This window comes from Podarcis cretensis (genome assembly GCF_951804945.1).
Source record: "Podarcis cretensis genome assembly, chromosome: 9".
NCBI classification, from domain to species: Eukaryota; Metazoa; Chordata; class Lepidosauria; order Squamata; family Lacertidae; genus Podarcis; species Podarcis cretensis.
In genome coordinates, this window is record NC_137178.1 from 47,617,013 (window position 1) to 47,638,739 (window position 21,727).

At 44.0% G+C, this 21,727-nt stretch overlaps 1 protein-coding gene across 4 annotated transcripts in view; it reads left to right on the plus strand.

The window, feature by feature from the left end:
- Window positions 1-2,675: 2,675 nt before the first annotated feature.
- Window positions 2,676-21,727, plus strand: part of GALNTL6 (polypeptide N-acetylgalactosaminyltransferase like 6) — a 459,868-nt gene continuing 440,816 nt past the window's right edge. Inside the window, exons 1-2 of one of the 4 annotated variants that reach the window (XM_079991400.1) lie at window positions 2,676-2,958; window positions 4,185-4,517. In XM_079991400.1, coding sequence (XP_079847526.1) covers window positions 4,380-4,517 — 138 coding nt within the window. In that variant the 5' untranslated portion in view covers window positions 2,676-2,958; window positions 4,185-4,379. Of the gene's footprint in view, window positions 2,959-3,252; window positions 3,363-3,564; window positions 3,753-4,184; window positions 4,518-21,727 lie in introns of those variants that run through there. The other 3 variants (XM_079991402.1, XM_079991403.1, XM_079991401.1) reach the window with 3 other exon arrangements.

Consider the following 21,727-nt stretch of genomic DNA (forward strand, 5'->3'; position numbering starts at 1 on the left):
AGTTACTTTCAGTGTAAGGAAGCAGGTAGCATGGGAAACTGCTTGTGTGAAGTCAGATCATGGGTCCATTCTAGAGAAGCTCTCTGTGGACAGCTCTAGCTAGAGACGTTGGTGACTGAATTGAGGAACTTCTGCATTCAAAGCATGTGCTCTACAACTCAGCCTTCCCCTTGACTGCAGCATATTTGGTGATATGTGTAAATCAGAGGATCTACAACCAGTGTCATGATCAGTACCCCCCTCCCCCGACCCGGCTTCTTTCAGATGTCCTTTAGGCAGGAATTTGCTAAATTCATTCTGCACAGTTCAAGTAACATAATTGATTTTGTTCTATCATTGTTCCATTATCTTTTTAAATGGGGATAGTGTTGCGGAGGATTGACAACAGAGATATTTTCATTTGCAGGATGGAGAAGGCTTGCTCTACATTCTTATACACATTGCTTTATACAAGGAAAGAGAAAAGGAAACAAAACAACAGAAATAGCCACATGGTATGCTGATTCAACATGGCATATGCCACCATCACAGAAGACATAAGGCTCCCATAAAGACACCTTAATAGCAGCTAAAAAGACACATGGGGCTTCTGCATTAAGTTATTCTACTATGGCAGGAATGTATTTTACATTCTTCAGCTAATTTGAAAAAAGATTTCATGTACTGTACCTGTACATTTTGTGTGTGTTTTTTGTGTGTTTGCTCCTTCAGTCCGTGTAATCTCTCATGTTTCTGACCAACTTTAAGGTACATTTCAACATAATCCTGAAAGAATGAGTTTTTGTACAGGGAACTTGGTAGTAGGAATCAGAAAGTACAGTAGAGATCTAATTGCTACCAACTGTAATCATTGCCAAACACAACATATGTACTTAAGGAAAACACATGGAAAACTCACCAGCACTACAGAACTCAAAAGCACACAAGCATTCTTCATTGAGGAAAAGATTTGTTAAATGGGATGGTGATCCCAGAGGTGCAGGGTAGTTCCAGGTGCAACAAAGATCCATGTTAATTTCACTCTTGAAGTGTTACACATGAGTAGTCATTGTTATGTCCATTTCATCTCTGAAGAGCTTCCTTCCAATTCCTCTATGTCTGGGGGTCATGAACATGCTGTTAAGATAATGCACAGTGGACCTTATTTCTCATAGTTGTTGTGAGGATAAGTTGTGAAAGGGATAAATCACGAGTCTCTATTCCTTCATAACCACTGGATAGATGAAAGCACGGACGCTCACTTTGATTGTGTTTACATGCCACAGGAAATAGTGAAGGAGTAGTGTTTATTTTTGGATTGCAATTGTGTTACCAGTTGTGGTTTGTTTGGAAGAAACAAGTTCACATGTTATGGTAAGCCAAAGCTTGTGGCTGTTGTATTTGGCTACAAGGCAGAAGGTGTGGAATGAGAGGGCATTATGGTTTACTACGACATGCAAATATGATGGGAGTCAGATCTTGCAAATATTACTAGTGGTGAAGCGAATGAGATCTTGCAAATATGACTACCAAGACAAGAATTGCTCCCCACAGGCAAACCATCTGCAGCAGCTTCCCCATGGTGACTACAATCTGTTCCCAGATCCATAGTGGCTTTTGAAGTCCAACCTTGCAGTCCAGGAATCCAACCACCATACCCAAATTTTCCCGACATACATGTCTAACCTCTTAGAATATTCCATAACCTCCCCGAAAAACTTGATTCATTACTGGTCTGCTTTTCTACAGATGTGATTTTTGAATGGGATAGCAACTGTATTTGTCCATGTTCCATTTTCTGCCATTAGAAGGGCACTGTGCAAAGACCCAAATGCAACTGGAGTTGGAGCAGTGCCAAACACACTAGCGGCTGCATTTCTTCTGTTGCCCCCATCCCCTTTCGCCTCAACTCTTTAGTAAAGCCAATAATTACACTGCCATACAGACTGCAGCTCAGGAGCTGTATCTTGGACTGTGCCACTTTTGAGACCGCAGGTGGCGGTTTACATGATGGAATTCTTCCCATTTGGGAACATACATAGGGGCAGAAATTTTTCTATATTTGGAGCTCATCCTTCCTGCCAGGTGCTCTGGTTGGCACCCACCCATCACTCATGCCCATTTCATTGCCCCCAACAATCCTGCAAGGTAGAGCACGCTGAGAAACCACGCCAAGGTCACCCAGAAAGGTGGATTGGAACCCAGACCTCCCTGCTCCTGGCCCAGCAAAGAAAACCAATACACCAGACTGGCTTTGAAAGATATCCTCCTTCTTGGCTTCTTTGTATCTGGCGTGGACAATTCTAGCATGTCAACCCCTCGCCTTAAGTGGTACAGTCCAGGCACAGGCTTAAGCCGCTTACCACCCTCACCTGAAACTAGGCCCTCGCCCCAGTGATTCTGAGCGGCCGGCGGAAGCCTCTTTCTTCGGGAAAAGAGACGGAGCTTCGGCCGGGTCCTCGCTGGCCTCCTAGCCCAACTTTTGTTTGGGGTACTCTTCAGCTGCGCATGGTCCCCTCGGAGCCGGCCTCTCTGGGTCGCGTCGCCTCCGTCGGCTTCACCTCGCTCAGCGCCCACTTGCCCGGGGCCATGACGCACCACCAGGCCCCCCTCGGGCGGAGAACTCCCCGTTCCCCCGGCGGCGGCGGCGGCGGGAGAGAGCGCGCGGCTGAGCGCGGGCGACTGGGCGTCGCGGCCGCCGGGGAGACTCCGCGCAGGAAGCCGCCCTGCCTCTCCGCCGGCAACGGGCTCCGCCGCCGTCGCCTCTTCCTCCGCCCCCTCCCCTTTCTGCGCGCCTTGTCGGAGAAGCCAGCTTGCTGCTGCTGCCGCTGCCGCCAGCGCCCAACTGATCATGAAGGAACAAGAGGAGACGAAGAAGGAGGCGGAGGAGGAGACCAGCAGCCCCGCAGGAAAGCGCTGCTCCTGCTCAGCCGCGGCTGCTCCTGCTCGGGGCTGGGCAGCTCTGGACGGGCGGATCAGGTGAGAGGCGGCGGCGGCGGCGGCTGCTGCGGGGCGCGCCGGCTCTCCAGGGAGGGAGGCTCGGAAGGGCGGGCGGGCGGGCGGGCTGGCCACCCTCGCCACCCGCCAGCCCAAGCCCCAATTCCGCGAATTCGGATCTCCCGCACGTGCCAGCCGCCCGCCAGGATTTTGTCGGATGGAAGGCGAGGGGAAGAGGCGGCTGGGCCAGTAGCGGAGGGGGCAGAAGTCGGTGGGGAGGGGGTCTTTCTTGCCCACCTCCCGCCCACTTTTCCACATCGCCTTGGATTGGGGGGGGGGGGCTGCCGCATCAGCCGGGCGCGTTGTGGTCGCCTCGTCTCCCAGCTTCAAGACGGTGATTTTAAAATGTTCCAATGCTGAAGAATGGTAACCTGATGAGTGCAATGGTGTGATTTGTTTTGATTTTGCCCTGGACGCTTCTCTTGCTTCTCTCTCTCTCTCACTCACACACACACACACACACGCTCACACATACACACTCCTCACTCAGCAATAGTCTGCACACCCCATTAGCCCTGCTTAGGAATGGATGGGGAGGGAAAGTCTCCGAGCCAGACCGTCTGAGGGTGTGTGTGTGTGTGTGTGTGTGTGTGTGTGTGTGAAGTCATGCCAACTGGAGTCTGCCGAAGCGCTTTCCCTTCTGCCAGCGAGGTTGCTGGGGAGGGAAGAAGAAAAGAGGGGCTGGTCTTTCCGGAGGAGGGATGGTGTGTGTGAGAGAGCAAGGGAGTTGGAAGATGTCTTTTCCAACTGCGAGTCCCCGTTGTGCGAGGTCTCAGGTAAGGCTGCACCTTGTGACCCATTTCATTGGTGGGAAAGGCGCGCGCGCCGCGAACCGGTTTCCGGGAGCCCCTTGCCACTCGGGGAGAAATCTCTGCTCTGGCAGGAAAGAAGATCTTGCCAAGTGCTCCTCCCCCGCCTCGTCTCCTTAAATTCTGCCACTGGCGATGGAAGAATGGGTCACCCCCGAGTTGGGTGACTCAACTCCCCTCCCTGCTTCCCCACCCCAATTGCTCTCTGTAACTTCTGGGCTTCGGCAGCGGCAGCTCTACAGTCAATCGTATCGATTCTATTGGTTGGGGGGGAGTAAGGGAAAGGAACCGATCCATAGGCTTTTAGGATCTTTTCGGGGCGATGGGGCAGGGCTGTGGCTGATTGGCTGTGTCAGAGAATAGCAGGAGTAACTCCTTGTCTTTTCCTTGGATCCTTAGATTACAGACTCCCCCCGTGAAGGGGTGACCAAGCTGGAGGCAGAGTTGAAGTTTCTGCTCACTGTTTGGGGGTGAATCGGTGAGACTGAGGAGCGCAAGAGGGAAGCCAAAGGGAGCTCTGGACCACGGAAGGAAAAAGCGGAGAGAAGGATACCCATCACCTCATTTCTTCTCTGGCATCCGTTGCCACTGGCCATGAAGAGGAAACAGAAAAGATTTCTGCAAATGACGTTGTTGTTCGTGGTGACTCTGATTTTCCTGCCCAACATCGGACTCTGGTCTCTGTACAGGGAAAGACACCTGGTGAAATCCACCATGCTGGGAGAGCAGCAGGTAAGCAGAAAGCAAAAGACCCAGAGCAGCCCGGAGCATAGAGAGTTTGTGTGTGTCTGTCTGTGTGTGTGTGTGTTAAGTGGAGAGTTAAAGCATCTGTTTAGTCGCCATAAAAAGCTGAATGGCTCTTAATTGTGATGCATCCTTTTAACTTGAGGCTCTTCCTCCGTGAATGCTGAACACAATCTAAAGACCCAATGAGGAAGAGTACTAAGGTTTTAGTACTAAGGTTTTCCGGAAGAAGGACAACTGTATTGTGAAGGGAGAAAGTTAGGAGAGGCTAATTTGTTGGATTTCCAAGAACAGTAATTGACTCTAGCCTGGGTGTGAGAGATGAAACTGAAGCCCACTTCCCCTTCCCCAGCAGTGATCATAGCCCATGGTCTGTAGTGAGGCTAAATTTGATCCACAAAGTTTGGGCATGGGTGTGCCTAGGTGTGTGCATAAGAAGTTTTCTCCTGATCAGAATTTTGCTGTCAATTGAAAGGTCTAGAAGGCAGTTGTGCCTAAGCAGTTTAATGTGGAATGAAAAAAAATATGCCATGATATGGTTTTAGAAATAGGTATGCATGCCTCAGTATGGTCACATGATGATCATCAGCACTAATTTCATTTTTCATTGAACAAAATGTCTTATGGTTCTTATCTTTCAAACAATCCAATGAATAGATTAAGCTGAGAGATTAGCCTTCTGGGGACTTGCAAAAGGCCATCTAGTAAAGTTCACAATTTGTCTTGCAGGCAAACTTAGCATCCTATTTGATCAGTGCAGTCCTCTTCCTGCTAGAACCTGTTTCTCTCCCCACCTCACCCCCCCCCCAGTTTCCTACCGTTCCACTAACAGTTCAAAGTGTCCAGGTTCCTTCTTTCACCAAATGTTGTTCTAGTAGTCAGACTCTATAGACAAAAGTATGCACACATACTCTCTGTTCGTGGACTGTTCTATCTGCTTGATGTCATAATGTGCTCCTAAGTATCTCTAGTTTATAGTCTTCGTCATCTGAGATTAACCGCAATTAATCTAACCTATATTTTTTGTCATAATTTTCAACTCATTAAGTTTATGTATGGCTCATAAACCAAAATAAGACTTGCATTAAATTAAGTGCCTTTGAGAGAGTTGCTTTAATGCAAAACTTTAAATCATTGCTGCTGATAAATTAGGAAAGGCTATATTTCACTTGCAAATATTGCTGTGGGCCTAACTGCAAATTGTTCCATATAGATTTCAAACATTTCACACATGCATAAGGGTGAGAGATGCATGAAATAAAATAGAAATATATGCTGTAGCTTGTTTATCACTTATAATGCATTGGCCAACAGCAATATATATTAACTGTTACTTTAACGTCCTTAATTTCAAGGGCCATCAATCAAAGTGTATTATATCTTTTCAACAGAGTGAATGTTTATAAATTAGTTTGATCAATGGAAGACACACTAATGCACATTCAATTGTTGATTGATAGCCTGCTGTTGACATTTGCTGTACACAGTTTCTATATGTTAGGCTATGAAGTTCTCTGAAACAAGGCAGAGCTTTACACTTATAAAGCATCACTCTTTTTTAGAAGACTGCTCCTTCATAAAATGATTGTAAGGTTTAGCAGACTTTCACAGCACAATCCTCATGCTTACTTGGAAGCAACTCTGTCTGTTCAGTAGGGCTTACTCCCTGGTAAGTATGCCTAGTATTGCTGCTACAGAGCATACTATTTTTCTAAGGCTCAGTGTGTTTAACCATATTAAACTATAAATGACTTTTTTAAAAAAAGTATAACTGCTTTTTAAGCAGCTGTTTGAAGGGATTTTGAGGTGAGAAATGCACATCTGAATGACTGATGCCCACTTTTGTGTTCTAGTTAACCGTCAGCCCAATCCTAGCCCTGTTTACGCAGAAGTAAGTCCTGCTATGGTCCATGGAGCTTACCCCTTGCTAAGTGTGCACAGAATTGCGGCTTAACACATTACCTTGAGTGGAAGGAAGAGTTGTGCCACAACCCTAAGTGTGTTTGATCAGAAGTTGAGCCTCATCAAGCTCAATGGGGCATACTAAAGAGTACATATGGAAAAGTGGGCTCAGAATTGGAGCAGCAGATGAAGAGCAAAACAACAACAAGCAATAAAAACTTCCCTCTTAAAAATCAATGCATGGACAATAAGGAGATGAGCTCTGGAGTTCTAGGAGATCACTTGCTGGAACATGTAGGGTGAAATTAGCACTAATAAGGTCTTTAGAAATCACCCTGCTTGAGTAACTCTGTTCTTGGCTGTGGTGGAGAAGCAATATTACCTTCCCATTAGTAAAACAAGACTTTTAACAAAATGTTTTGAGCGGGCCTTCACATCACACAAAATAGTCTCTATAGAGGCCTGTGATTCAGGTTTTGAATAAGTGTGCAAATGAAATGTATTTATTGTAATAAGAGGGAACAGAATAGCAAGTTGATGCTTGGTAGTGTGCATTTTGTGTGCAAGAGATGTGCTTTCCTGTGTTAATTATTAGTTCTACATCTCCTGCTTTTCAGCCAGATGTGCAAGAAATTGTTGTTGTTGTTGTTTAGTCGTTTAGTCGTGTCCGACTCTTCGTGACCCCATGGACCAGAGAACGCCAGACACTCCTGTCCTCCACTGCCCCCTGCAGCTTGGTCAGACTCATGCTGGTAACCTCGAAAACACTATCCAACCATCTCGTCCTCTGTCGCCCCCTTCTCCTTGTGCCCTCCATCTTTCCCAACATCAGGGTCTTCTCCAGGGAGTCTTCTCTTCTCATGAGGTGGCCAAAGTACTGGAGCCTCAGCTTCACAATCTGTCCTTCCAGTGAGCACTCAGGGCTGATTTCCTTCAGAATGGAGAGGTTTGATCTTCTTGCAGTCCATGGGACTCTCAAGAGTCTCCTCCAGCACCATAATTCAAAAGCATCAATTCTTCGGCGATCAGCCTTCTTTATGGTCCAGCTCTCACTTCCATACATCACTACTGGGAAAACCATAGCTTTAACTATACGGACCTTTGTTGGCAAGGTGATGTCTCTACTTCTCAAGATGCTGTCTAGGCCTGTCATTGCCCTTCTCCCAAGAAGCAGGGTGCAATAAACTTGGGTTCTAAGACTAGAAATTTGCATGGCATCATTTATAGTTCAATCTCAGGAATATGTGCTTCAAGAAGTGGTGCCAACATTTCTGCCAATAGTTTCTCCACCTCCCATTATACTTGTATTGTACTAAGAAGCTGTCTGGCTTTCACATTTAAATTCATTTGATCAAGTTCTAATCTGAATGGACCTGAGTCTGAGTGCAGCAAAACAGACCTTTTTTGCCAGCTTGATTAAAGGAATGTACTTTTGATATTTCAGATGGGTCTCTCACTAGAAGAAAAAGTATACCACATTTCAGTTATTTTTATGAGCGTGATTGCTATTTAAGATCAATAATATCCCTGGAGTGGTTGGATTGGGAGTCACTTGTTCTGAGGGCCAAAACAAGTGTCCGTTATACATTGGCACTGCTTGCTCTAGGGTTAACCCCCCCCCACACACACACTATTTAATGCTATTAAAGACAATGTAGTTCTGTAGAGCCATCAGTCATCTGCATATTACACCCTAGTGTGCCTTCTTGACACATTGACTGAAAACTTTATAAATATTTTCTATTTGTGAATGCTTTTTAATACACAGAGGTCTTCAAATTGTTTTTGTTTAAAGTTTGTACAGTACACATACCATAGTTTGTTAGGGCTGCAATCCTATATCCACTTACTTGGGAGTGAGATCTGTTGAATCCACTGGAATTTACTTCTGAGTAGAGGTGCATCTGTGCAGAAAAAACAGTGAAACTTGAAAGGTTCATGGTCTAGGCTGCATGGACTCACATAGCATTCCCACCTGAAAGGAACTGGGATTGTGTACTCTCAGTGGTTGTTGTTTTTTATTTAGGTTCGTTTGTAATTGGTATATACTGTATTCCTTCCGCTGCATGAAATATACATGGGAAATGATAGGTGGCTGATTGAGCCATTGACTGGCAAAAATAGCAGTAGCTAGTGTCAAAATGCATCACAATCACTGGCAGATCTGTTCTTTAAATAATCAGAGACAGGAAACCAGCCTCTGAGGATCCATGAGACAACAAAGGTGTGCAAGGATAGCTGAAGGAGAGTAGTGAAACTAGAGAGAAATGCTGGACAGATCCCCATGTCTGAACAATGCCCAGAAGGCATCTGAAGAGCTAGGGCAAATAGAAGTGACAAGACACGACATCCTAGGGCTAACTGACAAATTAAAGGCTAACCAGTGTCCAGGTGGGAATAGTATCCACCCAAGAATTCTTAAAGAGCTCAAATGTGAAATCATTGATCGACAGCATTGGCATCCTAAGCAGAGGGCTGGAAAATAGCCAGCATAGCTCTAGGTTGTTTTTTTATCAAGGGTCTAAGGAGAGCCAAGAAACTAGAAGCCTATTAATGTAGCTTCTGTCTTGGGGGGATAGCTCAATGCTTTGAGTTCAATCCCTGACATCTCCAGGTTGGGTTGGGAGCACTACATTGTCTGGAATACTAGAGAACTGCTGCTAGTAAATGTGGTGGTTGGACCCATGGCCTCACTTGATCTCCAGGTGGGGTAGAGCTGCTGCGCTAGTTTCCCTGTAGATAGGTCACTGTTGCTTACTAGGAAGGTGAGGATGAGGTGGCAGGGAAGCCTGCATAGTGAAAAGATGCAAAGCAGCTGTACCTGCTGAGTCACCTCTGGCAGCTTCCTATATTCTTTTGCTTTGCTCTGGAAGAATGAGCATGGCTCCTGCATAATGCCTACCATGACTAATCAGCCTTTTGGTGACCTTTGAGAGTGTAGACAAGCATGAATCTAGGAGTGAATTGGTAGGCTTTGATGGTATAAAAGTTTCTGACAGACTCTCATCTCAAAAGGCTCCTGAATAAACTTAGTGGGCCTTGGGATAAAATCAACAGCTGGTTAAGACTGTAATCCTATACCAGCATATGAGGAATTCTGACCCATTGAACATGACAGGGCTTACTTCTGAGTAGACATGCATAGGATTACATTGTCAGTTAGGTATGCATCAGTAGCTAGTTAAATAACAGGAAGTAGATGTAGCAGTGAATAGATGGGTTTTGCAGTAAAGGGAGGTAATCAGTCCCCTAAAACTTGTATTTGAACCAGCACTGTGCAGGTTACTCAGAAATGATGTGGAGTCAGGAGAGATCAGCAAGGTAGACACATTTGTGGGTGACATAAAAATATTAAGGATGCTGAAAATCCAACCCAAACTGGGAAGGGCCTTGAAATGATATCTCAAAACTGGGTGATTAGTCAATAAAATTGTATTAATTAATTAATTTGTATACTGCCCTTCACCCAAAGATCCCAAGGTGGTTCACAACAGTAACATACAAAATGAGAATACCTAATAAAACAAAAATGAAACAAAACCAATACCCCACCCCCATTTCTTGGTAAATGTGGTTCACTGTAGGTAAGTGTTAAGTGCTGCACACTGGGCAATAAAAACCCATTGACTTTCATGTGTACACTTATGGAGTCTAAGTTGGCAGTGATTCATCACAACAGAAACCTTAGCAACTGTAGTGGATAATAAACATGTCATTTCTTAGAACATTGCTATGATATAGGCAAATTCCATACTGGGAATTAAAGATAACATTGCCAGTAGTGCAGTGCTACTGTGGTCTTTGAGAAAGGCACATGTGCCTGTGCTCCACTTTGCGACCACATAGAGCAAGTCTTTCAACACCACTGCTTTCATTTTGTGAAATTCCCTCTGTCTGGGCATCCATCAAGCATCTGCAGTGCTGTGCTTTAGACCAGGAATGGGATGCCTTTTTCAGCCTGAGGACTGCCTTCCCTTCAGAGCAATTGTCCAGGGCCCATGTGCCAGTGATGGGCATGGCCAGAGGCAAAGGTGGGTGGAGTTGTGGTTGCAGAATTTACCTTTGCAAAGTAGGGAAGTTTCTACATGCACTCAACCTCCCCCCGACTTCCCGGTGTTCTCTATCCAGGCAAGCAAGATGCATTATAAGAGTTCACAGCCATATTCTATTCAGACAAAGACACACAAGCAGGGTGTGAAGTTGGGTAGGGTGGTCTGAGGTTGCGAGCCCCAGAGAGCCGCATTAAATCCTTGGGCTTGAGGTTTCCCACCCTCGCTTAAACCTTCCTTATTTATGAAGGCTTTCCATGTAGTGCTACTCGGTTGTGTGGTCTCTGCTACTGAAGATGCTTTAATGCTTTATTTCATTTTGTATATGCTCTCAAGTCTTAAAATATACACCATTCAAGTATTTCATGTGTTAAGTAAGGAAATTCCTACTAAACAATGTGCAGTCTTGACAACCCTTTCTCAGAAAAGGTTATCACAGAGCTGAGAAAATGTGAATAAACAAACAAACAAAACAGAGGTTGGTTGTGAGAACTTCGTAGTTCTAAAAAAAAGATGACAGGGGAGAATAAATATTTTCTAGTGGAGAGAAATTATTTTTCTTCATACCCCCTGATGCTAGTACTTTATTTTGATTTGGAGAACTTAAGTATTTCTTATATTCAGATCTTTAAGTGGTTTACAACAGAGGTTAAAGCATCTTAAATAAAAGACAAACATACAAAACACAGTTAACAAGTAAACAGAGCATCCTTTTTAGCATCAAAATAAACACTGCACATAAAACCCCACTACAAAAATACAACTGGCTGGCTGCTGAAATTGATTTACAGTTTTGATTCAGGACAAAAAAACCCCCCCACCACTTCACCCAATTATGGAATTTGCTGGCACAGCATGTGATTATGGCCACTGGCTTAAATGATTTTTAAAAGGTTATTAGACAAATCAATGGAGGGCAGGCCTATTAATTGCTCTTAACCATGTTAAGTGAATGGAACTTCACCAGAGGCAACATGCCCCTGAATGCCAATTGAGGGGGACCAAATAGCAGGGGAGCGTAGTGACCTTTATGCCCAGAATATGTCGTTGTTGTTTTTGGAATTATATGGCTGGCCACCATAGGAAACAGGATCAGGTGAACCTTCAGTCTGATCCAGCAGTGATCTTTTTTTATGTAGAAGGGAAGAGCCAACTTGGTGTCCTCCAGATGCTGTTAGCTACAACTCCCATCGGTCTTGGCCAGCATTGCCAATATAGTAAAGGGTGACATGCTCAGGTGGACATGATACATGGAGTTATATGGGGTGGAGGCAAGGTGAGGCGACCACATCAGGTGGCAGGATCCACAGGGCAGCAGATCTGGCCTCTGTGGAATGCATCGCCTGCTGCCGCTGCTGCCTTGATTGCATCTGCCTCCTCCTCAGCAGCCTGTCCCCAACGCCGCCTCTGCAGCAGCCCCTTGGCAAATAGGGTGCCCTGCTGGCCTCATCCCACCCTTGTCCCTCTTGTAGAACTGCAACCACCCCTTCTTCTCTAGTGGGGTAGAGGACACCATTTTGGGTTCACCTCGGCTGCTGAAATGTCTTGGTCCAGCCCTGGCTGTAATAACTGTCTGATATGCGATATGAAACTGTGCTGTCCATGTTGCTTAGAACATAGGATTAGATCATTTGCTGTTGCATAAAGCTTTGTTTGCACCCCATTCCTCAAAATTGGGAACCACTAGCAGCGGGGGTGGAGTGGTGTTGCTGGTGGCACTGTGGCGGCAGGAGGAAGGCGAACAAAATGCCGTGTGTTTGCTGATGGCTCCCTGAAGCCTGGCACCAGCCCTGGTTCCTGAGATTGCAGCCAGAAGATTTCCCAATGTTAGAAACATGCTGGAGTTTGCCAGTGGCATAAGCTGTCCTTTAAGGATAATAGCATTACACTAAGCAAATGTCTAGTATTTTCAAACTCGCCTGTATCTTCTATGTCTCTATTGATAAACAGTAGCAGGGTTGCATTGAGTCATATTCAAAGGAGACTCATTGGAAATCAACGGGACTTTAGTCATGACTATCTTAGTTCCCATTGATGCCAGTGTGTTTATTTTATAAATAAGTCTGGGTTAGACCCATATTCTTTTTATTTTATGGAATGTGCTCTGAATCACATTGATATGTAGGCCATACGAGTTACTTTTAAAAGATCATTAAAATATGTTGATCTGAAGTGCAGTAGATGACATAACCATAACAGCTCAATTTTTCATTTCATGTCATTGTGTTCTTCCAGTTCTTCTCATTCTCTCTTGTTCAGGTGGTGGCATACATTATCAGTGTACTTACATTTCATATTTTGTTTGAGCATGATATTTAAAATAAGATTCAAGAGCAAAGTAGTCCCTGATTAAGGATTTTCATATGGCATACAATAAGACTGGTTTTAAAAAAACAGCAAGAACAAGAACAACCAGAGGCTCATTAAAAATGTTGTTTGGAAGTGAAGTGAGAACCCCAAGTAATAAATATAAAGCTTCAGAATCAGAATGAACTAGCCTCCTATTCTCTATAAATCAGTCACTCTTGTTATACCATGAAAACCCAAGAAACTTAACAGAGGATGGTTTACTGTCATTTTTTTTACAGCCTTGTAAATTCCAATTGATGCATTTGAGTTCTGTTTACAATTTTTATGGTTTATTTTAGTCTTTTTCTGACTCTTTCTTCTCTGTCATATTGTTTCTTACTGAAACACTCATATAAAAGCATGTAAATGCCTTAGCACATCTTTGCCTGGCAAATTCCCAAGACAGGGACTTGGGATGTTAAGTGATTTTTCATAACAGCATCCCTCTTTTTCTCTTGTTTTAGCACTCTTTCTTTCTTATTCTATTTCTTTTGCCTAATCTGGCAGTCACTCTTAATAATGGATAGGTAACCTTGACAGTATTCTTCCAGTGCATCTCTAATGAGTTTTTCTATATTTATTCCATCCAGCTCTTTAGCAGCATACAAAAGATATTCCTCATGACATAACAGAATGTAATTTCACCTCCGGTGCCTTTCGTGTGCTAACTATCCCAGAGGCAGGTGGGTGGTGAAATGTTCTTGTGATTGAATTCTTTGACGAGAAATTGGATGAAGAGGCAGAAGTATATTAACGATATTCCTCTCAATGCCTATTTTCTATGAGCTTATTTTCTTACCCTTGGTTACTCAATTTTTGTGTGTGTGTGTGTGAAATTATTCACTATTGCTATTGGGTGATACCCAGCATTAGTCATATTCATATCAATTCGTTTCTGAGTTGGATATCACTCATTGTTTCCTTTGTTCTTATTCTAACCTCTATTTGGTCATTTGGGGCAGTTCCATTTTCCTTCCTTTTTTAAGCATCAAACTAAGCAGAGTGTTAAATGCAACCTCAGCAACCATGTTAGGTATAAGAAACCACTACCACCTTAATCAGAATTGCCACCAGGACTATACCATATCATCCCCAATGAAAATCTCACCCCATGGTACCAGTGGGTGGGGTGGGGGATTTTCTTTGGGGCTGGGGTGGGAGATGAAAAATTTAATATCTCCCCATCCACTCTTTGAGCTGTAGTCCTGAGGAAAATTGGGAAGACCCTTCCCAAAGCCTGCTGGAGTGAGAAAAAAGGATAATTGCTAATGATGTTTTTAGCATCCTCTCTAGTTTGACCCTCACTTTTCTTCCTGGGATCAAATCACTGTTGACAGAGTCATTATCTTTCCAGATGCCCCTAGTCTTTGTCTCATTATTCCAAGAATTATGGAAAAGAACATCCATAATTCTTACATCTTTAAGCATCTAGCTCTCACCACAGAGAAACCAATTTTCTCTTCAAGCTAAGTACTAGGGAGACATAAGGGGTCGTATTCTACTAAATTTTACTTGGAGCAGACTCACTGAAATTAATGTGCATGACTGGTTAATTTCACTGGGTCTGCTCTGGGTAACACTTAGTTGAATACCACCCAGGGGGAAATGGCTTTTAGGTACAGCTGTCAATCAAAGGGCCTATTGAAAACTCCAGCTCAACATGGATGAGAATTTTCATTTAAAAGTATTCAGGTGCTCCAGATATGCTGTCATAAAAGTGGTAGTATTGGAAAACTGGCCTTCCAGTGTTGGGTTGAAAAGATTCCAAGTGAGAGACAAATGTGTGCCACGATGGAGCCGATATTTATTCATAGCTTTCATTTCCAATAAATCTTTGATGCAGCAGGAAGATGATTCTAATGCTGAATATTGGCTATGGACTAAAGATGAGTGAGCACTTCTTCTTCTTTTCTTCTTTTTTTTTTGGAGTAATTTAGAAAGGATCTGAGAGCCCTCACTCCTCTTCAAACTGTCGTTCCATACCATTTTAAAAGCAAGAGGCACCAAGGACAAAAAGGGAGACTTGGAGCAGAAAGACCATCCCTGACAGATGACCCACAGACCATCTTTGCCTCCCCTTCCCATAGCTGGCAGCGGAACAGGCTGCTTTGGCTGCTGGGAATTACAGGCAGCGACAGCCCATGGAATCTCCGTCAGTAAAACCAGCTAAGTTCAGCCTTGCAAACTCCTGCAGGGAACCACTGAGGCTGGGTTACATGCTCACCAAGGAGAACTCTCTCTCTCTCCTGGTTGAAAGCATTTGTTAGTGGCAAAGACGAGTAGGTCTTCCACAGCTTAGATTTGAATTTGGGGGCTTGTAAAGCTCGCTCCTTCTTTGAGTTGGCTTTAACAAGCCCCTGGAGGTTATTTTCAAAGCTTGACTTGGGGGAGGGGGGAATTCTGGCATCCCTGCCAAAGGCATTTTATCACATTCTTTCATGGAATGTTTCCAGGACTATTAATAGAAAGAAATGACCTTCTTTTATATTGTTGTATCTCAAGTTGGGTGCGGGGAGAGAAAGAGAAGCCCTATTTAGATGCTCTAAGGCATGAGTAGGCAAACTAAGGCCTGGGGCCCGGCTCCGGCCCAATCGCCTTCTAAATACAGCCCGCGGACGGTCTGGGAATCAGCGTGTTTCTACATGAGTAGAATGTGTGCTTTTATTTAAAATGCATCTCTGAGTTATTTATGGGGCATAGGACTTCATTCATCCCCCCCCCCTTCAAAATATAGTCCGGCCCCACACAAGGTCTGAGGGACAGTGGCCCGCACCCCCCCTGCTGAAAAAGTTTGCTGACCCCTGCTCTAAGGGAACTGTTGCTTGAGCAGTGAATATAAGCAGCATATAAGCTCATAGTAGAAGCATATAAATGTACTGGAGACTCCACCCCTTCCTGGCTCTCAACCAGGGGTACTGTAGATGCTTGCAGCTAGCTAGGCAGTTTACTGATGTCTCTGAAGCTCCTGAAGCTTGCTACCTCCTCTGCTCCTTCAGCCCAGGGGGTGAGAGTATGTGAGAGAAGAAGTCCCAAGTTGTGATGTCTAGATCGGATGGTTCCTCAGGATCTATGGAAATATAGATGGCTGGGAGAAGAGTCCTGCTTTGTCATCTTCCTTTGAAGAGATCTCAGATTCTACGTCTGGGCTCCACTGAACCCTGGTAGACTTGCCTTTTGACATGCTGATTTTATTTGTTAGACATGTTCTCCTCTTTTGTTTTTGGGCAGTGGAGAATGCCACTATGTGAACGGAAGCCTGTATTCTGAAGTGATGAGAGTCCAGGCACAGATTTACTCACTTCAAGTGCTGTTTATAAGAACTAGGTCTGCCATGTGGAAGCCAAATGTGTGCAGGCTTTGTTGAGACATCAGAAATATCCCATACAGTGCAGATATTTAAACAAAATATGCACTTGTGTGACTGTACCACAGAGTAGCCTGAACTAGCAACTTTTGAGGCATTAGAGCCTTTATTACTAAGCCTCAAGAGCACAAATTATTGTTTTTATTCATTAACAAGGTATTTCTGTTGTTCTCAGTTTGCTGGAGGGAGCCCTCCTGTGGCAAATTTAATACTTACTAATTTGCAGGGATAATATCAAACAGAGCATATTTGGGAAGTTAAAAATGACGCTGGTGCTTCAGCCCTGTTTGCATTCCCTTCTATTTACAGCATCAGCACGTTAATGTTTAAAATGGGTTTTATATTTTCTCAGTGTAAGCATGAAACATAGTGTACAGTCAGCGTTTGAAACTCCCATTGTTCTAGGGGCATTTTGCGACAAAGCATTTCATTAGCGCGAGCAGTTTCTGAGCGCAGTCAGATTAAAACTGCAGAGTAGAAGGAAAGGAGGACCTTATTCTGCTTCCCCACTTCCAGCCACTCTCTGAAGACTGGAGAAGAGACCCTGTTAAGAATATTAGGTGGGTGAGCAGGAGAGGCATAGTTTTGTTTTTTGCAGTCTTCAGATGAGGACTAGACCATGTAAAAAATGAATATAAGATTTTAGCTGCAGTTCACTTCCGGGTCGGCGCCATCGCCGAATGGCGGACTCCCTCCGAGCTCCGGAGGGAGTCGGCTGGGTAGGGGTCGGGTCCTGCCGTGCCGGCGATGCGGGGACCCTCAAAAACCATGGGCGGAGATGCCCATGGACTTGGTGACTCGGCGGGCACCGTTTGCGCCCCCCCGACCCGCGAAGGAGCCTTTTTAAAGGCTGCGGAGCGGGTGACGGAGGGGGTGTGTGGTGCTGTGAGTCCAATGCTTCCCCTGCCCAGCGAAGCCGCATGCCATTTGGCGGAGAGCAACGACTTCTTCTTTGAAAATTTTGGATTTGGACTAAAAGGAACAACCCGTGAGTAAATTGATTGGACTTAAAAGGGAAATTTGATCTTTGAATTTGGAGCGAGCGGGGGGAGTGCAAAAAGGAAGTCCGCCCCCCCCCCCCGTTGTAGATGGCTCAACGCAAGGATTTGACAACTAAGATCGAGAGATGAACTTGTTTATCTGAAAAAAAAATTTAACTTCACGAAGGGAAATTACAATAATTGTGCTGGAGGAGAAGACTGATTTGTGGGAACTAAAATGCAACCCCCCCGGGAACCGGGAACGATCCACTATGAGAGACTGGTGAAGAGACACAGAAACTTTGACAGCTGTCAAAGTAGCTGTCAAAGCAGGAAAATAAAAGAGAACTTTGTTACGATGGCTTTGCTGGTTAGATTTGTTACAATTTGGACATAAATTATTGGAAATAAAGGCAACAGGTTATTTGACTTTTGCGTCTGATTTTGAAAGAAATTAAGTTACCATATTCCCTCTAGAGGGAGGCTGGGACATTGCAACAGTAGCAGCAAGTGGAAAAAGACTATGAATTTGAGCAGGATCTGTTATCTCTTGGGAAAGCTGCAAAAACGAAGCATTATTTTGTCTACAGAGGTTTCTATACTAAAGGAGACAATGGATTTATCTATTGAAGAAAGGAAGGGACTTGACGCAAGTTATGTTCCTGAATAACAAAAGCCTCTGTGGAGAACAAGAAGTTTCTGAATTAGAAGGTTTCTGCAGCAGAACAGGAAAAAGCAACCTGAGGAATAAGAGCTGGACCAAATTTGAAGCCGGAGTATTTGGAACATCCAGACTTTAAAAGGACCAAGAAATAGAATTTAAGTTAGACTCTTAAACATAGAGGTCTGGATGGAAGAACAATGACTTTTTCTGAGAGTTTTTTCGAGATTGGACTTTCTGAAATTAAAAGCTATCAAAAGACGGCAAAGTGGAGTTGAGATATAGACGTGGATACACCAGGCTGGCAGTAGACAATGGATGAACTTTGGGGATTGGAACCGGGGAATGGGGGGGGGGGGGAGATTTGGAATCCAAAGGCTGTAAAATTATATATTATTTCTTTCTTTTCTTTTTTCATGTTTGTTGTTTGAAAATAGGGGAATTCGTGGAAGGGAAATGGGGTCGATCTTAGGGAATTATATAAAATATAAGGAGAAATGGTTCATTAAGATAAATAAGATAAATTAATTTGGAATAAATGGGTTATTTAAAATTACAAATAAGGTTTTAAAATTTGGGGTAAGAATCTGTGGAATCAATTTAAGGGAAATGGAATACAAGAGGGGGAGGGGGGGGAAGTCCGGGAAAGATGCCACTGAAACCAAGTGTAAATCATATTTGTTTTTTCTTTCTTTCTTGCTATCTTTCCTTTTTATTCTGGAAAATTTTTAATAAATATTATTTAAAAAAAAAAAGATTTTAGCTGCAGTTCATTCATTTTCGGCTTTGTATTCTTGTTATAAAAAAGTGCACCTAGACATTCCATTGTTGCACCCATAACCTAGGTTTAAGGTTCCATTTAGCTCCTAGCTTTTATATCTCAGTTGTGGCTGTAATGCTCCTTTCTCAGTCCTGCTGCTGTTATGCTACCCAAGGGTAAGCCAAGTAAACAAAAAACCAATCTTGGTTGTGGTTTGTCTGGAATGAAACAAACCATGAGCCCAGGTTCTGATGTAACCCTGAACCAGTCGTTTAGCTCTGGATAACAGGGCAGCAGCATGACTGAGAATGGAGTGCTATAGCTGTAATCTGAGAACCTGCACTTTTGCTTGTTTGTGCTAAGCCACGGTTTAGTCTGAGTTACGTGCCAACTGGGTAAGTATGTGTAAGCCTTTTCCCTATAAGATAAATGATTTTATAAATCCTCCAGTGTAATTTAGGGAAATGGATGGACTGTGCAGCATCTCATTTTAATCAAGTTTCCTCTCATTATGGATGAGCTCAGGGAATCTTAACTGAAAATCGCATGAACTTACTTTTGTGCAAATTGCCCACCTTTTAATTAAAATGATTTCTTGAAGTGGGATTTTATCTTTACCGAAATGTGACCACTGAAACACAATCTAGGTCCCGCAGCAACCTGACGAGTATTTCATGTCATTTGGGCTACTTGTGTGCCTCACAGAGCCCCTCAGTCCATATATAAAATATTCCTGGATCTCAGTTGAATCTCACTTAAACCCTGGGGATGGTGAAGCATCCTCTACTTCACCTGAAGGCAGCAACCTTAGGAAGCAGAAAGTGGGCTGTGTGGCACAGCTCCAGCATGTCATCGCTAGAGCAGGTAGCAGCTACTCTGACTAATGATAGGGCTGGCCCTTAATACCATACAGACTGCTGTGTGTGCAACCCCTTGCATCCTTCATTTACATCGTTTTGCTGTGCCTTCTGCTACCAGCTGATTCATTGGTAGATTCATCACAGTTATAGCCCACATTTTCTTCAAAACGCTGAAGGCTGTATATGTGAGGCTATCCCATTTTATACTGGCCTGGAAAGTGTTCTGAAGGTTATATGTTAACAGTTCTGTTAAGGAATCTTAGAAGGTCTGGCTCTTCAAGCTGCCCAGAGTTTTGAGAAATTATCAGAGTCATTTGTAAGCTCCTCCAAGCTTTTCAGAAGAAGGGTGTATATAAAGTATTAAGTCCTATCCAGAATTGAAATACAGACACCTCACATTATGCATGGGTGTTTGGTTCTAAGGTTTACATGTATAAGCAAAAATTGCATGCAGTCAAAATTGCCTTCGGAGCTGCCACCTAGTGCATGCCTAGTCCTCTTCCAAGGGAGAAAGAGATAGCTGTCCTACAACTAGCCAGCTTGCCTTCTCTGTAATAGCAAGGGAAGGGAAGGATCAGAGGTGGGAGGAAGCTGGAAGCCCCAAGTAGACCTGGCGCCAAAAGAGCTTTTAAGCTCTGAGTCTTTCTGGCTCTGAAAGTTGTGGGGATTGTTTTGTGAGTTCTTGCAAGAGCATCCCTACCATTGGCAGAGCCATCACGGCCAAAAGCTCTCTTTTCACAGAACACACAGAATGAGACATGTAGGTTTGTAAACTGTCAGAAGAGAGGACAAATAGAGGCATGCAGAGAGAGACGAAATTGGGCACGTGTGGTTGAAATAGTGTATGTTAAACATGTGTAAAATGCAGGTTTACCGTAAATAGATCTACACCGAGTATGACTTAGTTGGATGGTACCCATAATAAATAATCCTCATATTGATAGGTTAACTTCATAGTGCCTTTTCTATTGAGCTTTGTGGCAGAGTTGAGATTTGAATCCAAGTTCTGCAGTCCATGTCCAACCACAATGCACCACATTGGTGGAGATCTTCCAACATTACTGGAGGGTTACATGTTTTAGCATCTTCTATGCTACTAAGGACAAAGGTCTGTATAGTTAAAGCTATGGTTTTCTCAGTAGTGATGTATGGGAGTGAGAGCTGGACCATAAAGAAGGCTGATCGCTGAAGAAGATTGCTTTTGAATTATGGTGCTGGAGGAGATTCTTGAGAGTCCCATGGACTGCAAGAAGATCAAACCTATCCGTTCTTAAGGAAATCAGCCCTGAGTGGAAGGACAGATCCTGAAGCTGAAGCTCCAATACTTTGGTCACCTCATGAGAAGAGAAGACTCCCTGGAAAAGACCCTGATGTTGGGAAAGATTGAGGGCACAAGGAGAAGGGGACGACAGAGGATGAGATGGTTGGACAGTGTTCTTGAAGCTACCAGCATGAGTTTGACCAAACTGCGGGAGGCAGTGGAAGACAGGAGTGCCTGGCGTGCTCTGGGGTCACGAAGAGTCAGACACGACTAAACGACAACAACAACATGCTACTAAGGCAGAGACAGAGAACATATCTTCTAGATTTTGTTGGACTTCAACTCTTGTTAACCCTAGATAGCAAGTCAGGGATGGTAAGAGCTGCAGTGCAACAGCAACTGGAGGGCCACAGTTCCCGATCCTCCTGCTAAGGTAATGCTAGACAAAGTCTTAGTATAGTTTAAGGGCACCAATAGTTACAACATCTGCATTAAAGTAGTGTTATATGCTCTGAGAATACATCTCTCTTTGACTTGTAGATGTTTATACTGACCATTACCACCAACATGCAAAGTATCATAGGCATATTATTCCTGGCACTGTTTAAAAAGGTAAAGGTAAAGGTACCCCTGCCCATACGGGCCAGTCTTGACAGACTCTGGGGTTGTGCGCCCATCTCACTTAAGAGGCCAGGGGCCAGCGCTGTCCGGAGACACTTCCGGGTCACGTGGCCAGCGTGACATCGCTGTTTACAGGAGAGCAATTTTAAATATTTAGAAAGATAAAGTTTGTCTTAACAAATACTACTACAACATTTTGAAAGGAGGTAACGTGAAAAAAAGAAGCTGACTGGCCTGTCTGCATGTCACATGCTTCTACTCCAAGTTAATCCAACATAGCTAAGACTTCGGGTTCATATTTGCAATTATCTAATAAGAGTATAATTCCCATTTCACCCATAATCATGCATTAAGAGTTGGGGGGAAAAAACACTCTATCACACATGAGCCA